This window comes from Callorhinchus milii, unplaced genomic scaffold, assembly GCF_018977255.1.
Source record: "Callorhinchus milii isolate IMCB2004 unplaced genomic scaffold, IMCB_Cmil_1.0 Scaffold1, whole genome shotgun sequence".
Lineage (NCBI taxonomy): Eukaryota > Metazoa > Chordata > Chondrichthyes > Chimaeriformes > Callorhinchidae > Callorhinchus > Callorhinchus milii.
This window is the reverse complement of record NW_024704742.1, coordinates 40,937,281-40,959,464: the sequence shown is the minus strand read 5'-3', so window position 1 is coordinate 40,959,464 and position 22,184 is coordinate 40,937,281. Positions and strand designations below refer to the sequence as shown.

General features: G+C 41.9%; 1 protein-coding gene across 1 annotated transcript in view; it reads left to right on the top strand.

Annotated features, from left to right (window-relative positions):
• The first annotated feature begins 4,540 nt into the window (after positions 1–4,540).
• tapt1b (transmembrane anterior posterior transformation 1b) overlaps positions 4,541–22,184 on the top strand; it is a 61,904-nt gene continuing 44,260 nt past the window's right edge. Inside the window, exons 1-2 of the mRNA XM_042341566.1 lie at positions 4,541–4,688; positions 17,545–17,675. Coding sequence (XP_042197500.1) covers positions 4,541–4,688; positions 17,545–17,675 — 279 coding nt within the window. The remainder of the gene's footprint in view (positions 4,689–17,544; positions 17,676–22,184) is intronic.

The window sequence follows — 22,184 nt, the reverse complement described above, 5'->3', positions numbered from 1 at the left end:
AGTTTCCTCTTAAATGTATTGAAGCTTTCTGCTTCAATCACAGCTTTTGGCAGGGAGTTCCACATTCTCACCACTCTCTACATAAAGAAGGTTCTCTAAATTCCCTTTAGATCTGCTATGAGTTACCTTATATTTATTAAAATAATCTTTGCTGTTACCTTTTTTATTGATTATTATTCATACATTTGTCAATAAATAGTGTTAAGCAGTTCAGATCATTCTAAAGTGTTTTTTTTCAAAAAACATGAATAGTTTTTCTTGAAACCCTCAATTAGCTTTACAACTTGGAAAGACTCAAAGTTAATTTGCTGAATTTACAGATATACTAAATGTTTTTGAGTGAAAAATATATTCATGGGGCGTTTGCATTGTGACTTTTCGTGGTTCGATTATTTATCTGTGAAACGTATCATCAGTCAAAAAATGAAGAATAAAACCCAAAAACGTGAATAATTTTGCCTCTTATTCAGGTTTGGATTCTGGCATCAAATTCTAACGTTACCAAGTTTTAGTTTTGTAAATGCCTTTTCTATACACTGAATAAAAACAAACCTCTAGCATACATTTGAATGATGGTAATCTCTTAGTTAAACAAAAACAAACCTTTGCAGGACTGTTGCCTGGTAACATTTCAAATAGTTAACACATTTTCACAGTGCTCAAAAATGGGAATGTTAATTTGAGCCCTGCAATTATTAAATAAAATGCAGCATATTCACATGGGCCAAATGTATATAACATGTTCTTGTTCTCTAGCTGAACATACTCAGAGTACAGTATCTGGTTTTGATTGTCATATTTGTGAAAAGACAGCGAGGTTCAAAAAATGGCAATGGAGGGAGATTGAAGGAGCTGAATCCCATTCGCAACACGTGCCACATTTTTAATGCAAATCCATCACAATGGTAGGTTTGTTTTCCAGGACCTGCAAAGAAAATGCAGTAGTGTCACACTGGTATGGTCTACGTAGGCAGGGTTCCATCTTTCCTTATGAGCCATGGAGAAAGTGTAAGTAATGCTGTGTCCATCATTGTTTTCCAGTTATGGCCAGGCTAAAATCTCAGTTCACATATATGAGCCAATGAACCAGTTTGAGGTGAATTATGTAGTTTGCTGGTAGGTAAGTGAAAACCTAGAACAAGAAAGGTAATAAGTCTAAGTAATAGAAAAGGGAATAAGGTTTCCTCGGGGTTGAGCTGTCTCCAAAATGACTTGCTTCGCAGTGGAAAGTCAGAATTGAATCAGCCCTCTATAGTGGTCTCAGTCATCAAGGCATTACTTAATGACAGTTCAACCAGCCAGCCTGGCTCATTAGAAGGAGTTTAAGGGTCAGATAATGCCAACAGGGATTCATCCCACTTGGCTTCTATTAACTGCAAGGTTAGAGAGGTTGGCTGGACAAGCAGTTGGAACGTCGCTGGGCAGTGCTCTCAATGACAAGCTATGTGTTTTGGTTTCTCTTTATCACAACATACACACACGGTGATTGAATCTCACACACTCACTCTCTCTCACACAGTGATTGAATCTCACACACTCACTCTCTCTCACACAGTGACTGTCTCTCACACACTCACTCTCTCCTCACACACAGTGACAACAACAAAATTACATTTATAGAGGGTCTTTCACGTCAGGAAGACATCCCAAAGCGCTGAACAGTCAGATGTTGGTGCTTGAGCATGGGGGAGGGGTGGTGTAGGGGGGAGGGAAGGCAGAGAGGTGAGAGGAAGACCAAAGGCACGGTCGAAGAGAAGGGTCTTGAGACCGGCCTTGAAGGAGGCAAGGGAGGAAGCGAGGCGAAGGGACCGTGGGATGGAGTTCCAGAGTGAGGGGCAGAGAGGCTGAAAGCCCGGGCACCGATGGTAGGGAGGGGCGGGTGGAAGACATGGAGCAGACCGGAGCCTGATGAACGGAGGGAGTGGACAGGTTGGTAGGGAGTCAGCAGGTCAGAGAGGTAGGAGGGGGCAAGGCCATGGATGGCCTTAAAGGTGAGGACGAGGATCTTGAACTCGATCCTCTGGGGGATGGGGAGCCAGTGGAGTTGGGCGAGGGTGGGAGTGATGGGGTCGCGGAGCCTGGTGCGTGAGAGTACACGAGCTGCAGTGTTTTGGATGATCTGCAGCTTGTGAACGGAAGAGTTGGGAAGGCCGATGAGGAGGGAGTTCCCATAGTCGAGCCTTGTTGTAACAAATGCGTGGGTGAGGGTTTCGGCAGCCTGAGGGGTGAGGCAGTGGCGGAGTCTGGCAATGTTGTGGAGGTGGTGGTAGGCTGCGTCAATCATGGCACGGATGTGGGTGAGAAAGGACAGTTCAGGGTCGAACAAGACACCCAGCTTCCTGACTGGCTTAGTGAGGTTGAGTGTGCAGCCGTGGAGGCTGATGCTGCCAGCGTCCGAGGTGCGGAGGCGCTGGCATGAGCCAATCAGGAGGGCCTCGGTCTTGCTGACGTTGAGTTGGAGAAAGTTGGCCCTCATCAAGGACTTGATGTCGGACAGGCAGTCGGTCAGGACGCCAGTAGTCCTGGAGTTCAGGGTGGAGTCAGAGAGGTAGAGTTAGGTGACATCCGTATACATGTGGAAATTTACCCCATGTCTGCGGATGATGTCCCCAAGGGGGAGCATGTAGAGGGTGAAGAGGAGGGGACCGAGGACAGAGCCCTGAGGAACACCACACGAGACAGTGCGGGGGCTGGAGGAGAAGCCGTTTGCCGCGACAAAGTGGAGGTGGTGTGAGAGGCAGGACCTGAACCAGTCAAGGACAGAACCGTTGAGGTAGGAGGAGAGGCGGTGGAGGAGGATTGAGTGGTCCACAGTGTCAAAGGTGGCGGAGAGGACGAGGAGGCAAAGGGAGCCATGGTCACACATGGTAAGGATGTTGCTTGTGACATTGACCAGAGCAGTTTCCGATTGGAGGGTTTCGTGGAGGGAGTGAGAGGAGAGGAAAGGACTGGCACTCACACAGTGACTGACTCTCACACACTCTCACATACACTCACTCTCACTCACATACTGACTGACTCTCACACACATTCACTCTCTCCCTATCACGCTCACACACACACTCTCTATCACTCTCACACATACATTCACTCTCTCTCTATCACTCTCACACACACATTCACTCTCTCTCACACTCTCTCTACTCTCTCTCCCACAACTCTCTCTCACACACTCACTCTCTCACACTCCCTCTTACTCACTCTCACCCATCTCACTCACTCTCTCTCTCTCTGTGTCACACTCATTGTATCTCTCTCACACTCTCTCTATCACTCTCTCTCACTATCATTCTATTTCTATCTCTCTATCTCTCTCTCACACACACACTATCTCTCTCACTATCACTCTCTCTATCACTCTCTCTCTATCTCACTATCACTCTATCTCACTATCTCTCTCTATCTCACTATCACTCTCTCTCACTATCATTCTATTTCTATCTCTCTATCTCTCTCTCACACACACACTATCTCTCTCACTATCACTCTCTCTCTATCTCACTATCACTCTATCTCACTATCTCTATCTCACTATCACTCTCTCTCTATCTCACTATCTCTATCTCACTATCTCTATCTCACTATCACTCTCTCTCTATCTCACTATCACTCTCTCTCTATCTCACTATCTCTATCTCACTATCTCTATCTCACTCTGTCTCTATCTCACTATCACTCTCTCTATCACTCTCTCTCTATCTCACTATCTCTATCTCACTATCACTCTCTCTCTATCTCACTATCACTCTCTCTCTATCTCACTCTCTCTTTCTCACTATCACTCTCTCTCTATCTCACTATCACTCTTTCTCTCTCTCACTATCACTCTCTCTCTATCTCTCTCTCACTATCACTCTCTCTCTATCTCTCTCTCACTATCACTCGCTCTCTATCTCACTCTCTCACTATCACTCTCTCTCTATCTCACTATCACTCTTTCTCTCTCTCACTATCACTCTCTCTTACACTATCACTCTCTCTCTGTCTCTCTCTCACTATCACTCGCTCTCTATCTCACTCTCTCACTATCACTCTCTCTCTATCTCACTATCACTCTTTCTCTCTCTCACTATCACTCTCTCTCTATCTCTCTCTCACTATCACTCTCTCTCTATCTCTCTCTCACTATCACTCGCTCTCTATCTCACTCTCTCACTATCACTCTCTCTCTATCTCACTATCACTCTCTCTCTATCTCTCTCTCACTATCACTCGCTCTCTATCTCACTCTCTCACTATCACTCTCTCTCTATCTCACTATCACTCTCTCTCTATCTCTCTCTCACTATCACTCGCTCTCTATCTCACTCTCTCACTATCACTCTCTCTCTATCTCACTATCACTCTCTCTCTATCTCTCTCTCACTATCACTCGCTCTCTATCTCACTCTCTCACTATCACTCTCTCTCTAGCTCACTCTCTCTCTATCTCACTCACTCTCTCTCTCTCTCACTCTCTCTGATGCTGTGTGTGTAGTGGTTGCCTGGGGTCGCGCGTGCGCAGTGTGCTGGTGGCCGCTGTCTGCTCCTGGCTGGGAAGATGGCGGCGGCGGCGGCGGCGGTGGGGAGCGGGGCCGAGCCCGGGGCCGGGCCCGGGGCCGGGGCCGAGCGGCGGGCAGAGACTCTGGGCTTTTACGAAGCCCGAGGACCACTGGACAAGAAGCGAGGGGGGAAGCGGAGTGTTTCAGGTGAGTGGGTGGGGAGGGGGAGGGCAGCGACACCGCGGCCCGGGCCCCGGCTGACAGGCCGGAGTGTGGCCTCCCTCCCCCCTCCCTCTCTCCCTCCCTCCCTCACCAGCCTCAGCCCCCGCTCATCCACAGCTCCCGAGGGTCAGGCACCCCGTCACCGCCACAGCCGCACCTGCCCCCCCCCCCCGCCAACACCCTGCAAGGCCCGGGGTGGGCAGAGCCACCGCACAGCCACCGAGGAGCTCCCCACACGGCGAGCAGAGGGGGGGCTCTCACACTCACTCACTCACACACACACACTCACTCACACACTCACTCACACACACACTCTCACACACACACTCTCACTCACACACACTCACTCACTCACTCACACTCACTCACACAGTGACTGACAATCTGTCACTCACTCACTCACACTCACTCTGACTGACAATCTGTCTCACACTCACTCACTCACTCACAGTGGCTGACAATCTGTCACACACTCACACTCACTCACACACTCACTCACTCACTCACAGTGACTGACAATCTGTCACACACTCACACTCACTCACACACTCACTCACTCACAGTGACTGACAACCTGTCTTACACACACTCACTCACTCACTCAGAGTAACTGACAATCTGTCACTCACTCACTCACAGTGACTGACAGTCTGTCTCACACTCACACACAGCAACTACAGCACAGAGAGGGTCTGTATTATAGATGAGGCGATAAGGGGGTCTGTATGTAAGACGGAAGAGGTGAGGGGTCTGTTTGTGAGAGGAGGAGGTGAGGGGTCTGTATGTGAGAGAAGAAGGTGAGGGATCTGTATGTGAGAGGAGGAGGGTTGATTTTTAGTTTAAGTTGGACAAGGAACTGACCTGTACACAAAATCTTTGTCTGCAGGGCCCTAATTGAAGGCAGCTTTGAAGACTGGCTTTGTGTATTGTGTCTTTGTGTAGTGTGTTAACTGGAGAATAATTAACTTGATAATAGATCATTGAAACACCTCCCAAGTAAAATTCCCATATCAGGTTGCTCACCTGCAATATAACCAGGCAGAAATTATGGCAGTCCAAAGGCCAAGTATATTTCACCTTGAAATATGATAAATACCAGTAATTAAACTTTTACAAACCGCTTGTCGTGACATTTTTGTCAGATTGTCAATCATTTTTGTAAAGAATGGCCTATTACACTGTACAGCATGTCTTTAATAAGAAGCATGGGGGCATCTTTTCAAATTTGTATCTGAAACCAGAGTAAGTATGAACTTTCAAAATGATTTCAGTTGATACTGCCTGTAGTGTGGTGATATCTATTTGATTTTTAACTACCTTTGTCATATTTTGAACTAATGTAATTTTTAAGTAACTTTGTCATTCGTGCATATTTAGGGTGTGGTTCCTTTTTTGAATTTTGTTTTGTTTTTGACGCTAGGTTGGAACTTCCGCGTGTAAGTAATTATTAGAGTTAATTTTTTTAATCAAAAGGATCAGCTATTCAAGATGATGATATACAGTATTCACAGAATAGCATAATCTGATGCATTTTTTAAAAAAATTGATTGGACCAAAACAATTATAACCAGCAACTGTGTGCCATAACAAATATTTATCAGGAGCTCATAATAATTTGTAGCTCAATGCACTCAATACCACATGAAAAGAGACTGAGATCACGGGGTGTCAAGGACAAGAAATGCACTTGGATTCAGAATTGTCTGAAAGAAGCAGAATGGGATGATAACTGGCTAATGAAGTTTAATGCAGATATATGCAAGGTTCTATATAAAGGAAACAAGATGAAGAAACATTTCCTGCAAAGATGGGATAGGACTTGTCAAAGGGGAAGCTGAAAGAGACCAAGAGTGTTAGTTGACTCATCGCTCACCATGTCAAAACAACAATTAATATAGGGATCTTTCACACAGGACAGCATCCCGGAGCAGTGTGAGACCATAAAACAAAGTGAGATAGCAATAAACAAGGCAAACAGGATGTTGGTCTACTTTGCTAAATCAGTTGAATTTAAATTGCCAGACGTCATACTGAAGCTCTGGTCAGTTTGGAGTACTGTAATAAAAGGGAAGAATGTATACAGTATTGTATACAGTTCTGGTTGCTGCATCATAAGGGACCATCTGAGGCCTAGGGTCAATGCAGAGGAGAGCAATGAGGATGTTCCGCAATGTTAGAGGAATGAGCTACGAGCAATAATTAGACAATTTGACGCAACCATATAATCCTATTATTCTATCTTCATGACATACACATGATCATAATCGTTCTTGGTATCTGACTATCCTGATAGAATTGAGTACCCAAAGTTGAAGTGGTACTCAAGGGACTATACCCCGCGTGAAGGGTGCTATATAAATGCAAGTTGTTGTTGTGTAACTTTTTGTGGTACGTGTGTTGAAATTAACATAACTCTCCAGAGATAATTGTAAATTGATCTTTTGCTTACTTACAGTGCTGACGTAAATTTATTCAGAGGTAAGGAACCTAGAAAAAAATGTTACGGCATAGAAAAAGGCTATTTGACCCGTCATGTCACCTGGTGGGATTCCAAAATAGTGCTGGTGATAATATTAATTGCAAAAGACTCCCTTCGCCTTGATCAAAATACTGCTGGTAGTTATTGTATTGGACTCGGTAATGTTCCAGCAATTTTGTTCTTTGTTAATGATTGCTTGGAGGTCCATTGTCCATATGGGAACATTTATGCTGAGTTAATTTAACTGTGTCCTGCTTTGTCAATCCACTGTGTTCTAGAAAGGAGCATAGAAGTCTACGTAACATACTCAGTTGTCCATGAAATAGAGATGATTGACTTTGTGTCTTTGATTTTATTGAGTGGCTTTTTTAAAAGCTTTTTAAAATAAAAAAAGCTTTTTTAAAAGCCACTCATTTTAAAGAGACACTTGCTGTGGTGATTTTACCAAGTGATTATAGATTATAACTGAAAAAAGACTGTATCCTTAAGTACTTAATGGATGAATTAATTAAGTCAGCAACTCATAGGCATGATCACTAACATAATGCATTTTATTTGTGTAATATTGATTTTAAAGCAGCTGTCTTAACTGTTTACCCAATTGAATGATTGAGATGGTGGAAAACACTGTAACAGATGTCTGTAGTGACCTACCTTAAACACTTACTGTTCTGCATTGGTAAAAAAAACTAAACAGAAAAAAATTGCAAACTGTGCATATTTACAAATCTTTTGGGGAACCTGAATCAGAATGTCAAATTAGAATATAGTATTTTGAATACCACTAATGCTAAAGTAAGTTTCCTGTTTTAAAGCAGAAATCCTTAGTTAGCCTTTATATTAATTTTACTCCCTCTCAACAATTTGATCTCTGGAGTGCCATTCCTGGATTCCCTCCGACTCGCTCCCTCCCTCCCCTCTTTCAAGGCATGTCAAGACCTAACTGTTTGACCACACTTTCAGGTATCTTCCCTCCTCCCCATCCCACCTCCCTTGGCCCACATCCCCACCTTAGCTGCGTGCTAGCCAGTTTGTTTGTTTGTTTGTAGGACTTTGCTGTGCGCAAATGGCTGTTGCATTCACCTACAAAATACCCAGTCACTACACTTTATAGTATATGTTTCGAAATGCTGTGATAAGGTGCTATGTAAGGATTATTATTTAGCCCTGAGGCTCTGCTAAGATTAGGTGTTGTGTTTTTTAGCTGTGTGGTTTTAGCTGCTTAGACTCCCAACAGTACTCCAACACAAAATCTGGGGCCCCCAAGTTTGGCTGTTGCCAACATGCGCCTAATGCTTTCTGGAATTAGGTAAGCAGGATGTGTCCCTCCAGGGAGCGAGTGGGCATACCATTCCAACAATCTATCTCTGGAATTTCCATGTGTAGATGGGATGCATGGAAATCTCAGCTTGGGTAGGATACTTAAGCATGGTGATGGGTTTCCAAAGGTATCAGACACCGGCTGACCTAAACAAAATGATCAGATATAGAAATATAACATGCTGTTACTCATGAGGAGAGCCGGGGCTCCAGGGGCGAGTAGCAGGAGCCGGCTGCGGATATGCTCAGCCATTGGGCTCAGGTTATCTTGGATTGCTTCCATCATCCCCTCCTGAGGCTGGGCTCTTTACCCATCGAAATGCTAACTTGGGCGTCCTAACAGTGAGCCTGGTACCAAGTCAAATGCAAATCCTCCAAGTCTATTAATATGCAGCCAGGTTCAAACTTCTTTAGGGAAAGTGTGGGTGGGTGAAACCTTGGACAGAGCGGCTTTTTAAACTAGACGCCTGGAGACTGGAATTGAGACATCAGCAGGTTGTCCAGACTTGGTCTGATACTTTCACTGAGTCTATTTCCTGTGTGGCAGCTCAATTCTCAAATCTGTAGACAATTCCTGCATAAGGGAACGGACAATCTCGGGCTCCCTCCAGGCTCAGGCTCTTGAATGAAGGCTTTTCCAGGTGCTGGCTCAATGAAATCCGTACATGGAACAGGATCTGACCTCGAAAACACTCAGGAAACTATTGGGTGGGCTACCAAAACCACATGTTTGATAGACCCTACTATAGAAGGATTCAACCAAGAACTACCAAAACTTAATAAAACCCTGTAGATAAGGTGTAATGAAGTCATAGAAGGGTCAACTGAGAACTTCCAAGAACTGCTACTTGTGCAACAACATGATTATAGATAAGGTATAATGAGATCATACCATCACATTACTTCTGTGGAGCAATGTCATGAAACAGACACATTAATTATTGAATTAGATGTAGAGCAGGGTACATAGTAGTTTCGAACAAAATTTAAATCAGCACCCGTCAGGATGTAGGTTACCTATTTTGGCTGTAAAAATAAAATAAATTTGAAATAGGCAAGAACCTTACCATCACTGAAAATATAAGACCAATAATTAAATGAGGGCAATTTGGATGAAATGCTCAGCCTACTCCTGTTCCTATGTTGCTAAGAACAGGAAGATGAGACCTAAGTTCAACACCTTATCTCAAAGATTGACATTTTATTTGAAGGGCAGGATGTTAAACTGAAAATAAACTTGAAACCAATAATAGCATACCCAATAATGGCAAAAAAAGAAAGCAAACGTAAGGTAAGAAGCACTTTACTGCTTTAGTATAAATGGCCTTCACTGGCATAACTCTTTTTCATCCCAGAATGAAAACCATGCTAACTAGAATGCAAACAAACACTAATAACAAAAATAATAATCCTTGCATTTGGTACAGCCCTATTCACGCTTTGAGGATGTCTTAAAGCTTGTAACAGGATATATTGTAAAATTGCGGTCACTTAGTGTGTATTCTGTGGGTGAACATGGAAACCAATTTTCCACAAATCGCCACAAAGTGAATGATGAATGTTGTTTGGGGGATTATTAGGCAGGACACTGGGAGAAATTCCTTTCTCTTCAAAAAGTGCCATGGGATCTTTAACCACTTCCTGAGGGAAGCAGATGGGATCTCATCCGAAGGAGAACACCTGAAACAATGCAGCACAACCCAGCACTGAAAGCTTTGACGATATGAGTTCCAAGCTTGACATGAGGCTTGAATCTCAGGTGAGAGTGCTACCAAACTGACACACAAGTAAAACAAAGTGCTGGTACACTATTCAATCCAGAAGTACCTAATACCAAATTATACAAATTACTTCGCACAGAAACTTACAGAAATAAATTCTTGCAACAAATTAAATTTTACTAGAGGAAATCTTAACTTACTTTATGGAATGTTAAGTCTTTAATTAAATAAGCTCACCTGTTCCAAGCTGTGTATTTCTAATGATTACTGGTCAGTTTATATACTGCATTTGTCGTGGGACCTAGGCATAGGGGACAGGGATATGGCAGACTGTGTTTTCACCAGACTAACATGATGGCAGTTTTATGTAATAATAATAATGCTTGCATTTGATATAGCGCTTTTCACGTCTTCTCGACGTCTCAAAGTGCTTCACAGAATAGACTGTAAAGTGAATTGACTGTATATTTGTGGGCGAAACGCGGCAGCCAATTGCGCACAGCAGTGTCCCACAAACAGTCATGGACTGAAAATGACCAATTTATTATTGTTTTGTTTTTTGGAGGGATTATTATTAGGCGTGTGGAGTAAGGAAACTTGGCCAAGGTTTCAATGTACAGCTTTATAGTTATAAGTTAAATGTATCGTATCCAGAATCTAGCTCAACATAAAGTTGATTTGTTGCTATGCTAGGTATAGTATTGTATAATTCAGTGTTACCTAGGTAGCTATGCATGAAAAGTGATAATATAATATTAATAATAATCCTTGCATTTGATGTAGCGCTTTTCACGTCTTCTCAACGTCTCAAAGCACTTCACAGAATAGACTGTAAAGTGAATTGACCGTATATTTGTGGGCAGCCAATTGCGCACAACAGTATTCCACAAACAGTTGTGGATTGAAAATGACCAATTTATTATTGTTTTGTTTTGGAGGGATTATTTGATATGAGGGATCCAAACTTAAAATGTCACTTAAAAATGTAAAGTCATCAGACAGCTTGGATTAACTGTTTGGGGCACCAGTAGGAACATCCCATAATACGGTACTTAGATATTTGATCTGACCTGTGAAATGATCGTAAACAATCTTTTGTATTCAGGTATTGTCCATGCCCTAATTAAGTGATCAGATGAGCAGTGTGCTTACAGACTTCAACTAATGTTATTCCTAAACTAAATGGTAGGATTTGTGTAAGAACAGTCAGGTGCTTATTGTGTTTTTTATATATAGGAAGAAGTATTTGAGCAAAGCGAGTTGTGGCATTGTGACTGCCGACGGTTGGGTGCAGCAAGGGGGCATGAAAGGGGCCCGAGTTGGCAGGGAGAGAGTGACGAGGGGAGTAGGGGTGCATGAGCTACGGAGGATGGGGCAAAGTCAAGTTGATGCACTGCAAGATGTGAAGTCAGCCCAGATGAGGGTGATGGACTCGTAACAGAAGAGGAAGTTTTTCAGACATTGTTAATTATAGGCAAGTTGAGAGGGTTTCAGCTTGTTGAATTGCTGCAGCATCCCAATATACACTCCCAAGTCTAGGTTTTGTCCAACTTGCACCTAATACTTTCCCAGATTAGATAAATGGAGTCTGTCTTTCCACAGAGAGGGATATTTGCTTGCAAATGTGGAACCCAGTCAAGTTAGGATGTTCTTACATATGGCAATAGGTTTCCAGTGTATCAGACATGTGGCTATCGATAGCATTAAGACTTTTAATTCATTTAAAGGCTGCTATGCACAATATTGGACACTGATGTTCCTCTATCCAGTCGGATTGATTTGCTGCCATACCAGTAAGCATTCAGTTTTGGCAGATTGCCCTGACTACCTGCAGAGCTAATCTTGTGAATCTTTGGTATCAGTCTAGTACTTCAGTTATTTACTTGTGTTACACATTTGGTAATAAAACATTACACAAATAACAGACAAGGTTACATAAAATGAACTGATACAATCATACATTGAATGTATGTACCACTGAAACAGACCATTTGGCCCAACTAGTCGAAGCCAGTACTGTATTTATATTTCATGCAAGCTACTAACCCTTCTATTCCACTCTCCTACGCCCCTTCATTTCCTTCTATCTCATGTATGTGTTAAGTTTCTCAGATGTGTTGCTTGCTTTTTTTTTAACTTCAACCACAGTTTCTGGCAGCAAGTTCAACATTTTCACACCTTCTGCTTAAAGATGTTCTTCCTAAACTCCCTTTTAGATCTGCTACCAATTATCTTTATGCCCCCTCGTTTTGCACTCAACAGCAAATAGAAACAGCCTATCAACATCCACCTTATCAAATCCTTTCGTAATCTTAACGCCGTTATCAGGTCCCCTCTCGATTGTCTCATTTCTAGTTTGAAAATCTCCAATCTGTCCATCCAGTTTTGGTGGGTTAATGAATCCCACACCAAACATGCACTGAATTATTTTCATTATAATGATAACCTTCTGCTGGATTAATTAGCAGCAGTCCTCAGGAATTCAATTGAATATATTTTCTAGGGAGTGGGGATACAGAAAAAGAAATACAATTTCTTCAAGATTAAAAGAAAGCTACTTTTGGCTGTATTAGGAAGAAACTATATCATGAGAGATTCAGCAGTGAGTTTTGTATGTGCTACCATAGAGAACTGGACTAAATACGAGTGCAGAGAGGTTGTAATGTTCATATGTAATTTCTTTAATCTATTCCCGTCGCAAAAATAGATTTTTTCCAAAAGCTTGGTACTGGAAATAGGAGGATGAAATGTCTTCACTAGGCATAAGGCTCATTATTTCTTTCATTAAAGATTCATAAGCACAATTTCAGTGCTACAGGTCAAAGGATCATAACAGATATTCTAAATGAGAGGCATTTCTGCCTATGCAGATGTGCTGCTCACTTAGATTCCTAATATTCTTGTATATATTGAACAGATTGAATAGATTTTGCTGTTGTAAAATCTGAAAGTCATAGAGTAAGTTGCTAAGTGAATTTTAGTAGCAGTAGTTATTTTCAGTTGTAAATACTGGAAATCCATGTGATTTAATGGCTTACTGGCTTGCATCTTTCCTTAAATTGCAATAATGGGTCCGTAGCACTGTTTAATTATTTGCATCTTGAATGCTGTTTTGGGGTTCTTGAGATTTTCTTTCATTACTCGTACGAGACCAAGTGGAGGTTCAGTGACTGAACTTAAGATAGTCAAGTGAATTTGTGACTTTCACCTCAGGCGCTGACAGCATCAGCCTCCACGGCTGCACACTCAACCTCACTAAGCCAGTCGGGAACCTGGGTATCTTATTTGACCCTGAACTGTCGTTTCTCCCCCACATCCCCGCCATGACCGGCACAGCCTACCACCACCTCCGCAACATTGCCGGACTCCGCCACTGCCTCACCCCTCAGGCTGCCGAAACCCTCACCCATACATTTGTCACCTCAAGGCTTGATTATGGGAACTCCCTCCTCATCGGCCTTCCCAACTCTTCCCTTCACAAGCTGCAGATCATCCAAAACTCTGCAGCTCGTGCACTCTCACGCACCAGGCTCCGCGACTCCATCACTCCCACCCTCGCCCGACTCCACTGGCTCCCCAACCCCCAGAGGATCGAGTTCAAGATCCTCGTCCTCACTTTCAAGGCCATCCATGACCTTGCCCCCTCCTACCTCTCTGACCTGCTGACTCCCTACCAACCTGCCCGCTCCCTCCGTTCAGCGGGCTCCGGCCTGCTCCATGTCTCCCGCCCGACCCGCCCTACCATCGGTGGCCGGGCTTTCAGCCTCTCTGCCCCTCACTCTGGAACTCCATCCCACAGGCCCTTTACCTCGCTTCCTCCCTTGCCTCCTTCAAGGCCGGTCTCAAGACCCTCCTCTTCGATCGTGCCTTCAGTCGCCCTCCCACCTCTCTGCCTATCCTCACCCCTACCCAGCCCCTCCCCCATGCTCGATTCCTGGCCCCTGACTGTCCAGCGCCTTGGGACGTCCTCCCGATGTGAAAGGCGCTTTATAAATGTAATTTTGTTGTTGTTATTCACTGCAATCTTGAACAGGTCAAAAATACTAAAATCCAAATATAGACTTTAATGCTGCTTCTGTTTCATTCAGTCAAGACAATTCTTCCTTATTTAGTTTATAATTCACAGGAACAGCCCAATTACCCAATTGGGGGGAAATAACTAGGCAAGAATGAGGTAAGCTTATAATAATACTAATATATTTATCCTTGCATTTGATATAACACCTTAACACATCTTCTAGACGTCTCAAAGTGCTTCACAGAATATACTGTAAAGTGAATTGACTGTATATTTTGTGGGTGAATCGCGGCAGACTATTGTGCACAACAGGGTCCCACAAACAGTCATGGATTGAGTGACCAAATTATTTTATTTATTTGTTTTTTGAAGGGATTATTACCCCCGGAAAAGCGATTCCTCAATCAACTAACAATCAGATTCCTACTTGCTGCTGGGTAAACAGAGGCATGTGGAGTAAAGAAACTTGCCTAAGAAATCAAATCCAGGTCCTCTCGCTTGCGAGGCGAGTGCGCTAACCACCAAACTACAGCACTTATTCAACTCAATGTCATGTGGTTTGGTTTTAGGACCTTTATCTGGCCATTTTGTTTCATTTTCCTGCCCCAAACCACATCGCTGTACTTCCTGCTGAATTAGAAATTGGATCAGTTCAATTTTAATTACCCTCAGTGAGTCCACATGTATTGCACTATGCGGCAATCTTCTAAAACTCTTCAACTGTAGTTTTTTTTAGGTTAGTTCTAGCAGCTTTGCTTACAATATCCCCTGTCCTGTTTTTATATCTCTGCAACCACTTAATTAATTCTCCATTATTTCAGAAACCTGAATTGTATCATCTTTTTAATTCTTTTTCCAAGGGTTGTAAATTATATTTTGTATATCCTCTTTATAGCTCAAATAATTGGTACCTTTGCTCTTTCTAAGATCTTGTTTACATCATATTTGATGCGTGCCCTCAGGGATATTTAAGTAGCTAGATACTATAGCATGACAATTCTTTGATCAACTACAGATATCACACTTAGATCTTTTTCTAACGCTTCAGATTTAAAAACGTACCTTTTCAATTGCTAATTGGTTGCTTTATTATTACATTTAGCATGTGCATTAAATGCCATTTACAGTTCATCACCCAAATCCCAGTTGACTGCTTTGAACTGTTCCCCAAACATCCTGCCTCTCCTTTCCAGCTTGCTTTATTTTTCAAATTCCAGACTTTATTTGAATGTCTTGCCAAGACACTTTTCAAACTTTGAACACCAGAGACCTGAAAACTTTACACTCATTAATCTGTCCAGTTAGAATTGTTCATGATCCTATTTCCCCCAGTTATCTAATTTATTACTTCCTATTATCCCAAGAGTTTTTTTTATTGGGCTGTCTCAGGGCTAATCTGTAAGAGTCGAAAACAACCTTCACATTATCTTACCAATTCTATTATATCCTTGAAGGAATTGTAGTTTTTTTTAGCCATGACCTACATGTTTGTTTAAATTCACATTACTCTTTGTTAAATGTAGTTTTGGAATCCTGCCTTCATTTTTGAATTCTGAGTTGAAATGTTCTTGGTGTTAATGTGACTGCCTTAAAACTCTGCAAATATTGGTTCTGAAAGAAACTGGAAGGTTGCTGAAGATTATACAGAATGAACTGCACACAACAGGTCATGGTCTACTCTTATTCTTAGACATTCTCATTCTGGTCCCAATGGTATTTTTTTAAATACTTTTATATTTTGAAAAAATATATAAAAACGCCACCCAAAAATGGGCAGAGGGACTCGAAACATAAGACTAAATTAGTCTGAATTCAGATATAGTGCCTTATCACGTCTTCGAGACATCTCAAAGTGCTTCACAGAATATTTTGTAGTGAATTGACTGCATATTTTTTAGGCGAAACACAGCAGTCAATTGCACACAGCAGCGTCCCACAAACAGCAGTGGATTGAGTGACTAAATTCTGATTTATTTTTAAGGTATTATCCCCGGAAAAGCGATTCGGCAATCGTCTACCAACCTACTTATGGCTAGGTAAACAGAGGCGTGTGGAGTAAGAAAACTTGCCCAACATTTTGCCCTGCCCAAGAATTGAACCCAGGTCTTGTCACTTGCGAGGCGGGTGCTCTAACCAGAAAGCTACAGGACTACACAATAACCATTCACAACCATTAATTGTAGACAAGAAACTATATTGAGTATACTAATATATCAAACAACTAAAGTTTAAACTAGGCAATTAAAGTGTACATAACTTGAATGAATACAGATGATATCCAGGAATTGAGGCAGGCAAAAGTGGATTCCAAATCTTGATTGTATTCTATGAAGGATTTAAAGATGTTCCGCAATCCCAGATTTAGGATGGGAAAATACTATCTGAAGTCACAATCTGTGTAACTGATACTTGTTTTTCTCATTCGAACATCACAACCTAATTGGTAGTAGAGACTAGCAGCCATATCTGACGATCAGGTGACTTTGCTTCCAATCTTTTTCTTCTGCTCACAGTGGACAAATTTTATTTTGAGACAGTGGAAGTGATGTCACTTGCTCATCAACCTCACAAACCAAGAGAAACTGACACAATAGAGTGTTTGACACTCGCATGCGTATAATATAATTTACAATAGAACTTACATTTATATAAAAGCGCCTTTCATATCAGGAGGATGTCTCAAAGCGCTTTGAAGCATTTCATTTTCCAGTAATATTCTCTCATACTTCCTAGCAGTTATTTGTTAGTCTTCAATCTTTTATTCCATGTTAACATTTTGAACATTTTCACGTCGGGAGGACACCCCAGCGCCTTGGGATGTCCTCCCGATGTGAAAGGCGCTATACGAATGTAATTTTGTTGTTGTAAACCCAAAAGTGAAAAATGTACGCCTACATCGCTTTATCCAGATGCTATGCCAATTATCCATTTTAACAATCGAGGCTGAACATAATGAAGGCATGGATGAAAGTTTTAGGAAATGTAGTGGTGGAGGTGTGAGTTATTGTAGAGGCATGCGAAAGCCAAGCGAGTGAGAGCATAGGATTTGAAAGATAGTTATGCGTTGAACAAGATGCCTAGGTTCCACACAACCACTGAGATGTACATTTTAGAACAGGATAGCCTCTTTTTCTAGTACTATTGTGAATATTCCTGGGTATGTGGGAGTTATCTTTTGGGAACATGAGGGGTGTTTCAGAAAGACGAGGGTTAAGAATTTTTTTATTCATTAATTTAAGGCTAAGAAATTTATATTGCATTCAGTTTAAGTGCATATACCAATATTTTAAATCTTCTTTGCAGATCTGTCCTTGTTGAGATTTATCAGTGCCGAGTTGACTCGAGGATACCTTCTGGAACATAATGAGGCCAAGTACACGGAAAGGCGGGAGAAGGTGTACACGTGTTTACGAATTCCTCGGGAACTGGAAAAGGTACGTCACTTTCCTATGTAATATAGAGTAAGTTCACAGACTATGTTGAATGGGCTTATCAGCTAATCTGGTAAACATGAATAAAGAAAACCTAACTACCCACCCGCTGTATTTAAATTCAACTTGGTTTGGAAGGCAGCTCTTTTAAAAGACTGAATTTAGGAATTTTCTACAATTGTGTACAATCTTAAATTTTAAGATGAAATTGTCTGAGAATGGTGGGACTTTGGACCTAAAGGATTGTGAGAATGTGGATATGGAATCAATTAAGTTGATTAAAAAGATAGTTACAAAATAAAACTATCAAAAGGATGTGTTAAGGCAGAGAAGTGGGGTCAAAAACATTGAATTGTAATGAACTAATAAAATAGGCTCGATAGACTGAATATTCATACCAGTCATTTTGGAAACAAAATCTAATTCCACACGAGTCTGGCAAGCAGTGCATTGTAACTTAGGACACGATTAACCTACTTTGCGTGTGTAAATCACACCCTAGTACCCTTGCATGCAATTCTTATGAACGCCTGCAAATGGATCTCACAGGTTTAGATAAGTCTGCAAATGTAAGATTCAGCAGCAGAAGTTTTTAAACTGCGGTTAGATGAGAACAAGTATGTTTTGAACAATACTATATTACCACAGTATAAGGTTAGTTTCCTTTATTGGAAAATTACTTGTTTGATATAATGGATTTTTATGTTTTAGATGAGAGTTCCTGTATGGTCAAGTGAAAGCTTAAGAGAATAAAAATTCTTAAGAGAACAAAAATATAATTAATTCCTGGAACATTTTGTACAGTCGTTTTTTTTTAAATGATCGCCTCCCCTTTCCCAGGCTTACATGTAGAACAAGTGCTTCACATTAAGCCTATCAACAGAAAATGTATGCTTGCAGACAACAGGAAAAATTCTATTAACTTTGGGTGTCCGACTACAATTATCGTCGTATGCATACCTTCATTAAAGTGCAACAATATTGCAAAGTGTACCGTATAATACATAACTTGAAATCATCTCAAACATTAGTTCTCATTCTCCATACAATACAATTTACATTTATATAGCATGGGGGACTTAATCACCAATGTTCCATATACTATTACATTTGCATGGCTCAACATTTTGTGAATTAAGATTGCTTTGTCCATATCTTCATTTTATTATACCTGGACCCACATGCATTAATAAAAATAATCATTTTATATAGCACCTTTCTTGTCAGTAGGAAATCGCAAAGCGCTTCACAAGATTTACCCTGAAGTGTAGTGACTGTATATTGTAGGTGAATCCCGCAGCCAATTTGTGAAAAGCAGTATCCCACAAATAGCCACGAACTGGGGATTGTTGTCCAGGAACCAGGAGAAACTCCCCTTTTCAAGTAATTCCATGGGATCTTTAATGTCCACCTGAGTAGGCAGATGTCAGTTGAAGGACATCCCCTCCTCCAGCACTGTTTGAAGCCTTGGTCTAGATTGTGATTTCAAATTCCCAGTGTGGATCCCACACCTCTCCAACTCAGAAGCAACTGACCAAGACTGGCAGGTGGTAGATGAAAACTGATGCAATAGAAGCATACTCTTCTTTAGTTGGATAGAAAATGTGATGTACCTGATGTAGGAGACCTTAATTGTGAATTTGGATTGTTGGAGAGAAATATTAAATTTTCCCAGCACTTCCTTAATGTTTTTTTTAACATCACTAGGCTTGTGTTTTGTGAAACGCCAACTGTTTTGAGAGGCAATCTGTTGAGAGCCAACAGTGTTTGCAAGGAGTTCCTGAAGCTAGATATGAAACTAACTCAGTGTTCACATAGTATAGTTCCACCTTCTCTATCTGAAGCTTTGCTTGTGGTAGTATTAACCTCTTTTACAATGTTCTAGAAATTATTACTTCCCTGAGAATTATTTGATCGTCTTGTCTATCTATGCATTTCTCTCCCGGCAAATCTCGGATTTTATTGAACATGTTTTTTTTCTGAAAGCATGAAAAATCTCTCATTTTTTTGACAATAGATTATTTTTATCAGTAAGAACTGTACGTGTTTGTCCTTTTCAATATACACAAATAGCCAGTTCACACGGTGGTTAATGTGAACTTGTATAATTATTTTGTAATATGGGTGAATAATAACCTACTGACATGCACGTGAAGAGTAGCCAGTGGGAAAAGATACAAGAAGCCTGCTGCTACATGTTGAACTGTGCCCATGCTGTCTTAAGGAGAAAGATGGGGAAGCAGGACATTTACCCTGAGTATAAAGTACATTTGCTGGGACTGACAAAGTGTAATGGTGTCTGTGGATTCCAAGTCTACTAAGACCGTACCAATCTGCCCGCTTCCTCTGCTCGGCAGGCACTGACCTGCTCCTGGCACCATTGGTGGTCGGGCCTTCAGCCTTTCTACCTCAATCCTCTAGAACTCCATCCTGGAATCCCTCCGCCTCGCTCCCTCCCTTGCCTCCTTCAAGGCCCATCTCAAGATCTTCCTCTTTGACTATACCTTCGGTCTTCTGCCCACTTGCATCGTTGCCCTCCTCCCTTTTTGATTCCAACCCCCAGCTTGGGTGCAAACCCTTGGCTGTTCAGCGCCTTGGCACAATCCCCTGACATGAAAGGCACTTTATAAATGAAAGTTGTTTTTGTTAGCCTTAACTTTGGGTCAAAGATTGAAGATTAATAGACCTACATCATGGGCATGGTCCAGTCAATCTTTTACCTTTTATTTGGATGTCAGCCAGGTAATGAACCATTTAAAATGTCTCAAGTTGTTCCCATCAGTAGACAAACAATACAAGAAGATAAGTTGGTCAAAAGTTTTTGAAGCTAGAAAGGTTGAAAAACAAGTTAAAGTAGGGAGAAGATAGCTGTAAAAATATCAAGGATCAAAATAGGAAGCAAGAATAGAAAAGTGCCAAAACAGCACAGATACATTTGCCAAATGTTTTGGTTATATATTTTTAGTGGGTTAGTGTTAACATTTACAGTAGTAGAGCTACTTCTGATGTTTGAGTTGCTGTATTAATGGGGTTCACAGCTTTGGTCGACCTTCAGGCACTTTTAAAGGGTAATATGACCACCGACAATACTGTATTAAAGAAAACAATTTGAAGCTTTAATATGAGTTATATAGACTTGTGCAAACATTTAATTTACAGTAATTCAACCTAATATTTTTCAATATGCCTTTTTGTCACATTGGTAATGTATTTAGTTTTTAGTACAATTATAAGATCAGACCTAAGTACCACTAGAGGGAGCAAGAGTCAGCAGAAACTCGAACACGGTTCTTTGTGCTCTGCAATGCTTTTTTGTAACAAATAATAATGTACACTGGTGGGGAGAGGTAAGCAGGTATCTTTGGAGCTGAACTGGCTCGGAGGTGCCTGGCATTGGAATGTCTGAATCGAGTCAGCGCTGTGTGACGTCCTCGGTAGTCCAATTCCTGAACCGCAGTATTCCAGGGCACTGCTGATGACAGCTCATTGGGAGGACATGGAAAGGCAGACAAGTCACTGGGGGCAGGGAGTTCATCCCACTCAGCTCCTTTTAACCCTGCAAGCCAAAGCCTTAATGGGTAGGGTGGTCCAAGCTGGACAAGCAGTGGGAAAGCTTGCCAGAGCGATATCAATGGCAAGCTTTGTGGTTTTAGCTGGTTTGGCACCAGGAGTCCTGTAGCTCAGTGGTTAGAGCACTCGCTTTGCAAGCGAGAGACCTGAGTTCAATTCCAGGCAGAGGGCGAAACCTTGGTCAAGTTTCCTTACTCCACACAGAGCCTAATAATAATCTCTCCAAAACCCAAAACAATAATAAATTGGTCATTTTCAATCTACGACTGTTTGTGGGACATTGCTGTGCGCAATTGGCTGCCGCGTTCGCCCACAAATATACAGTCAATTCACTTTACAGTGTGTTCTGTGAAGTGCTTTGGGACGTCCTCCCGATGTGAAAAGCGCTATATCAAATGCAAGGATTATTATTATTATTATTAGGAGTACCCCAATGCACACTCTGGCGTCCTCAAGCCTTGGCTTTTGCCAACCTGCACCTAATAGTTTCTGGAATTAGATAAGCAGGATGCGTCAGGGAGAGAGTGCGCATTCCAACAATCTATTTCTGGGATTTCCATGTGTTGGTGGAATGCATCAAAAGGTCTTGAGATGGGCCTTGAAGGAGATGGGGATTGTGGCATGGAGTTCCAAAGGATGGGGCAGAGAAGTTGAAGGCCCGTCAGCCGATTGTGGAGCGGCTGGGTGGGGGACGTGCAGCAGGTCTATATCGAGTTACAAGGTCATAAAGGTAGGGAGGAGCAAGGCTGTGGGGGGCTTTGAAGGCAAGGACGAGAATTTTTAACTCCATCCTCTGGGGTGTGGGGGGGGCCACAGGAGGAGGAGGAGGTTAATAGGGTCCCGGAGCCTGGTGCAGGAGTTCTGAATGATCTTCAGCTTGTGGAGGGAAGAGTTGGGAAGGGAGTTAGGATAGTCAAGCCTGTGATGAATGTGTGGATGAGG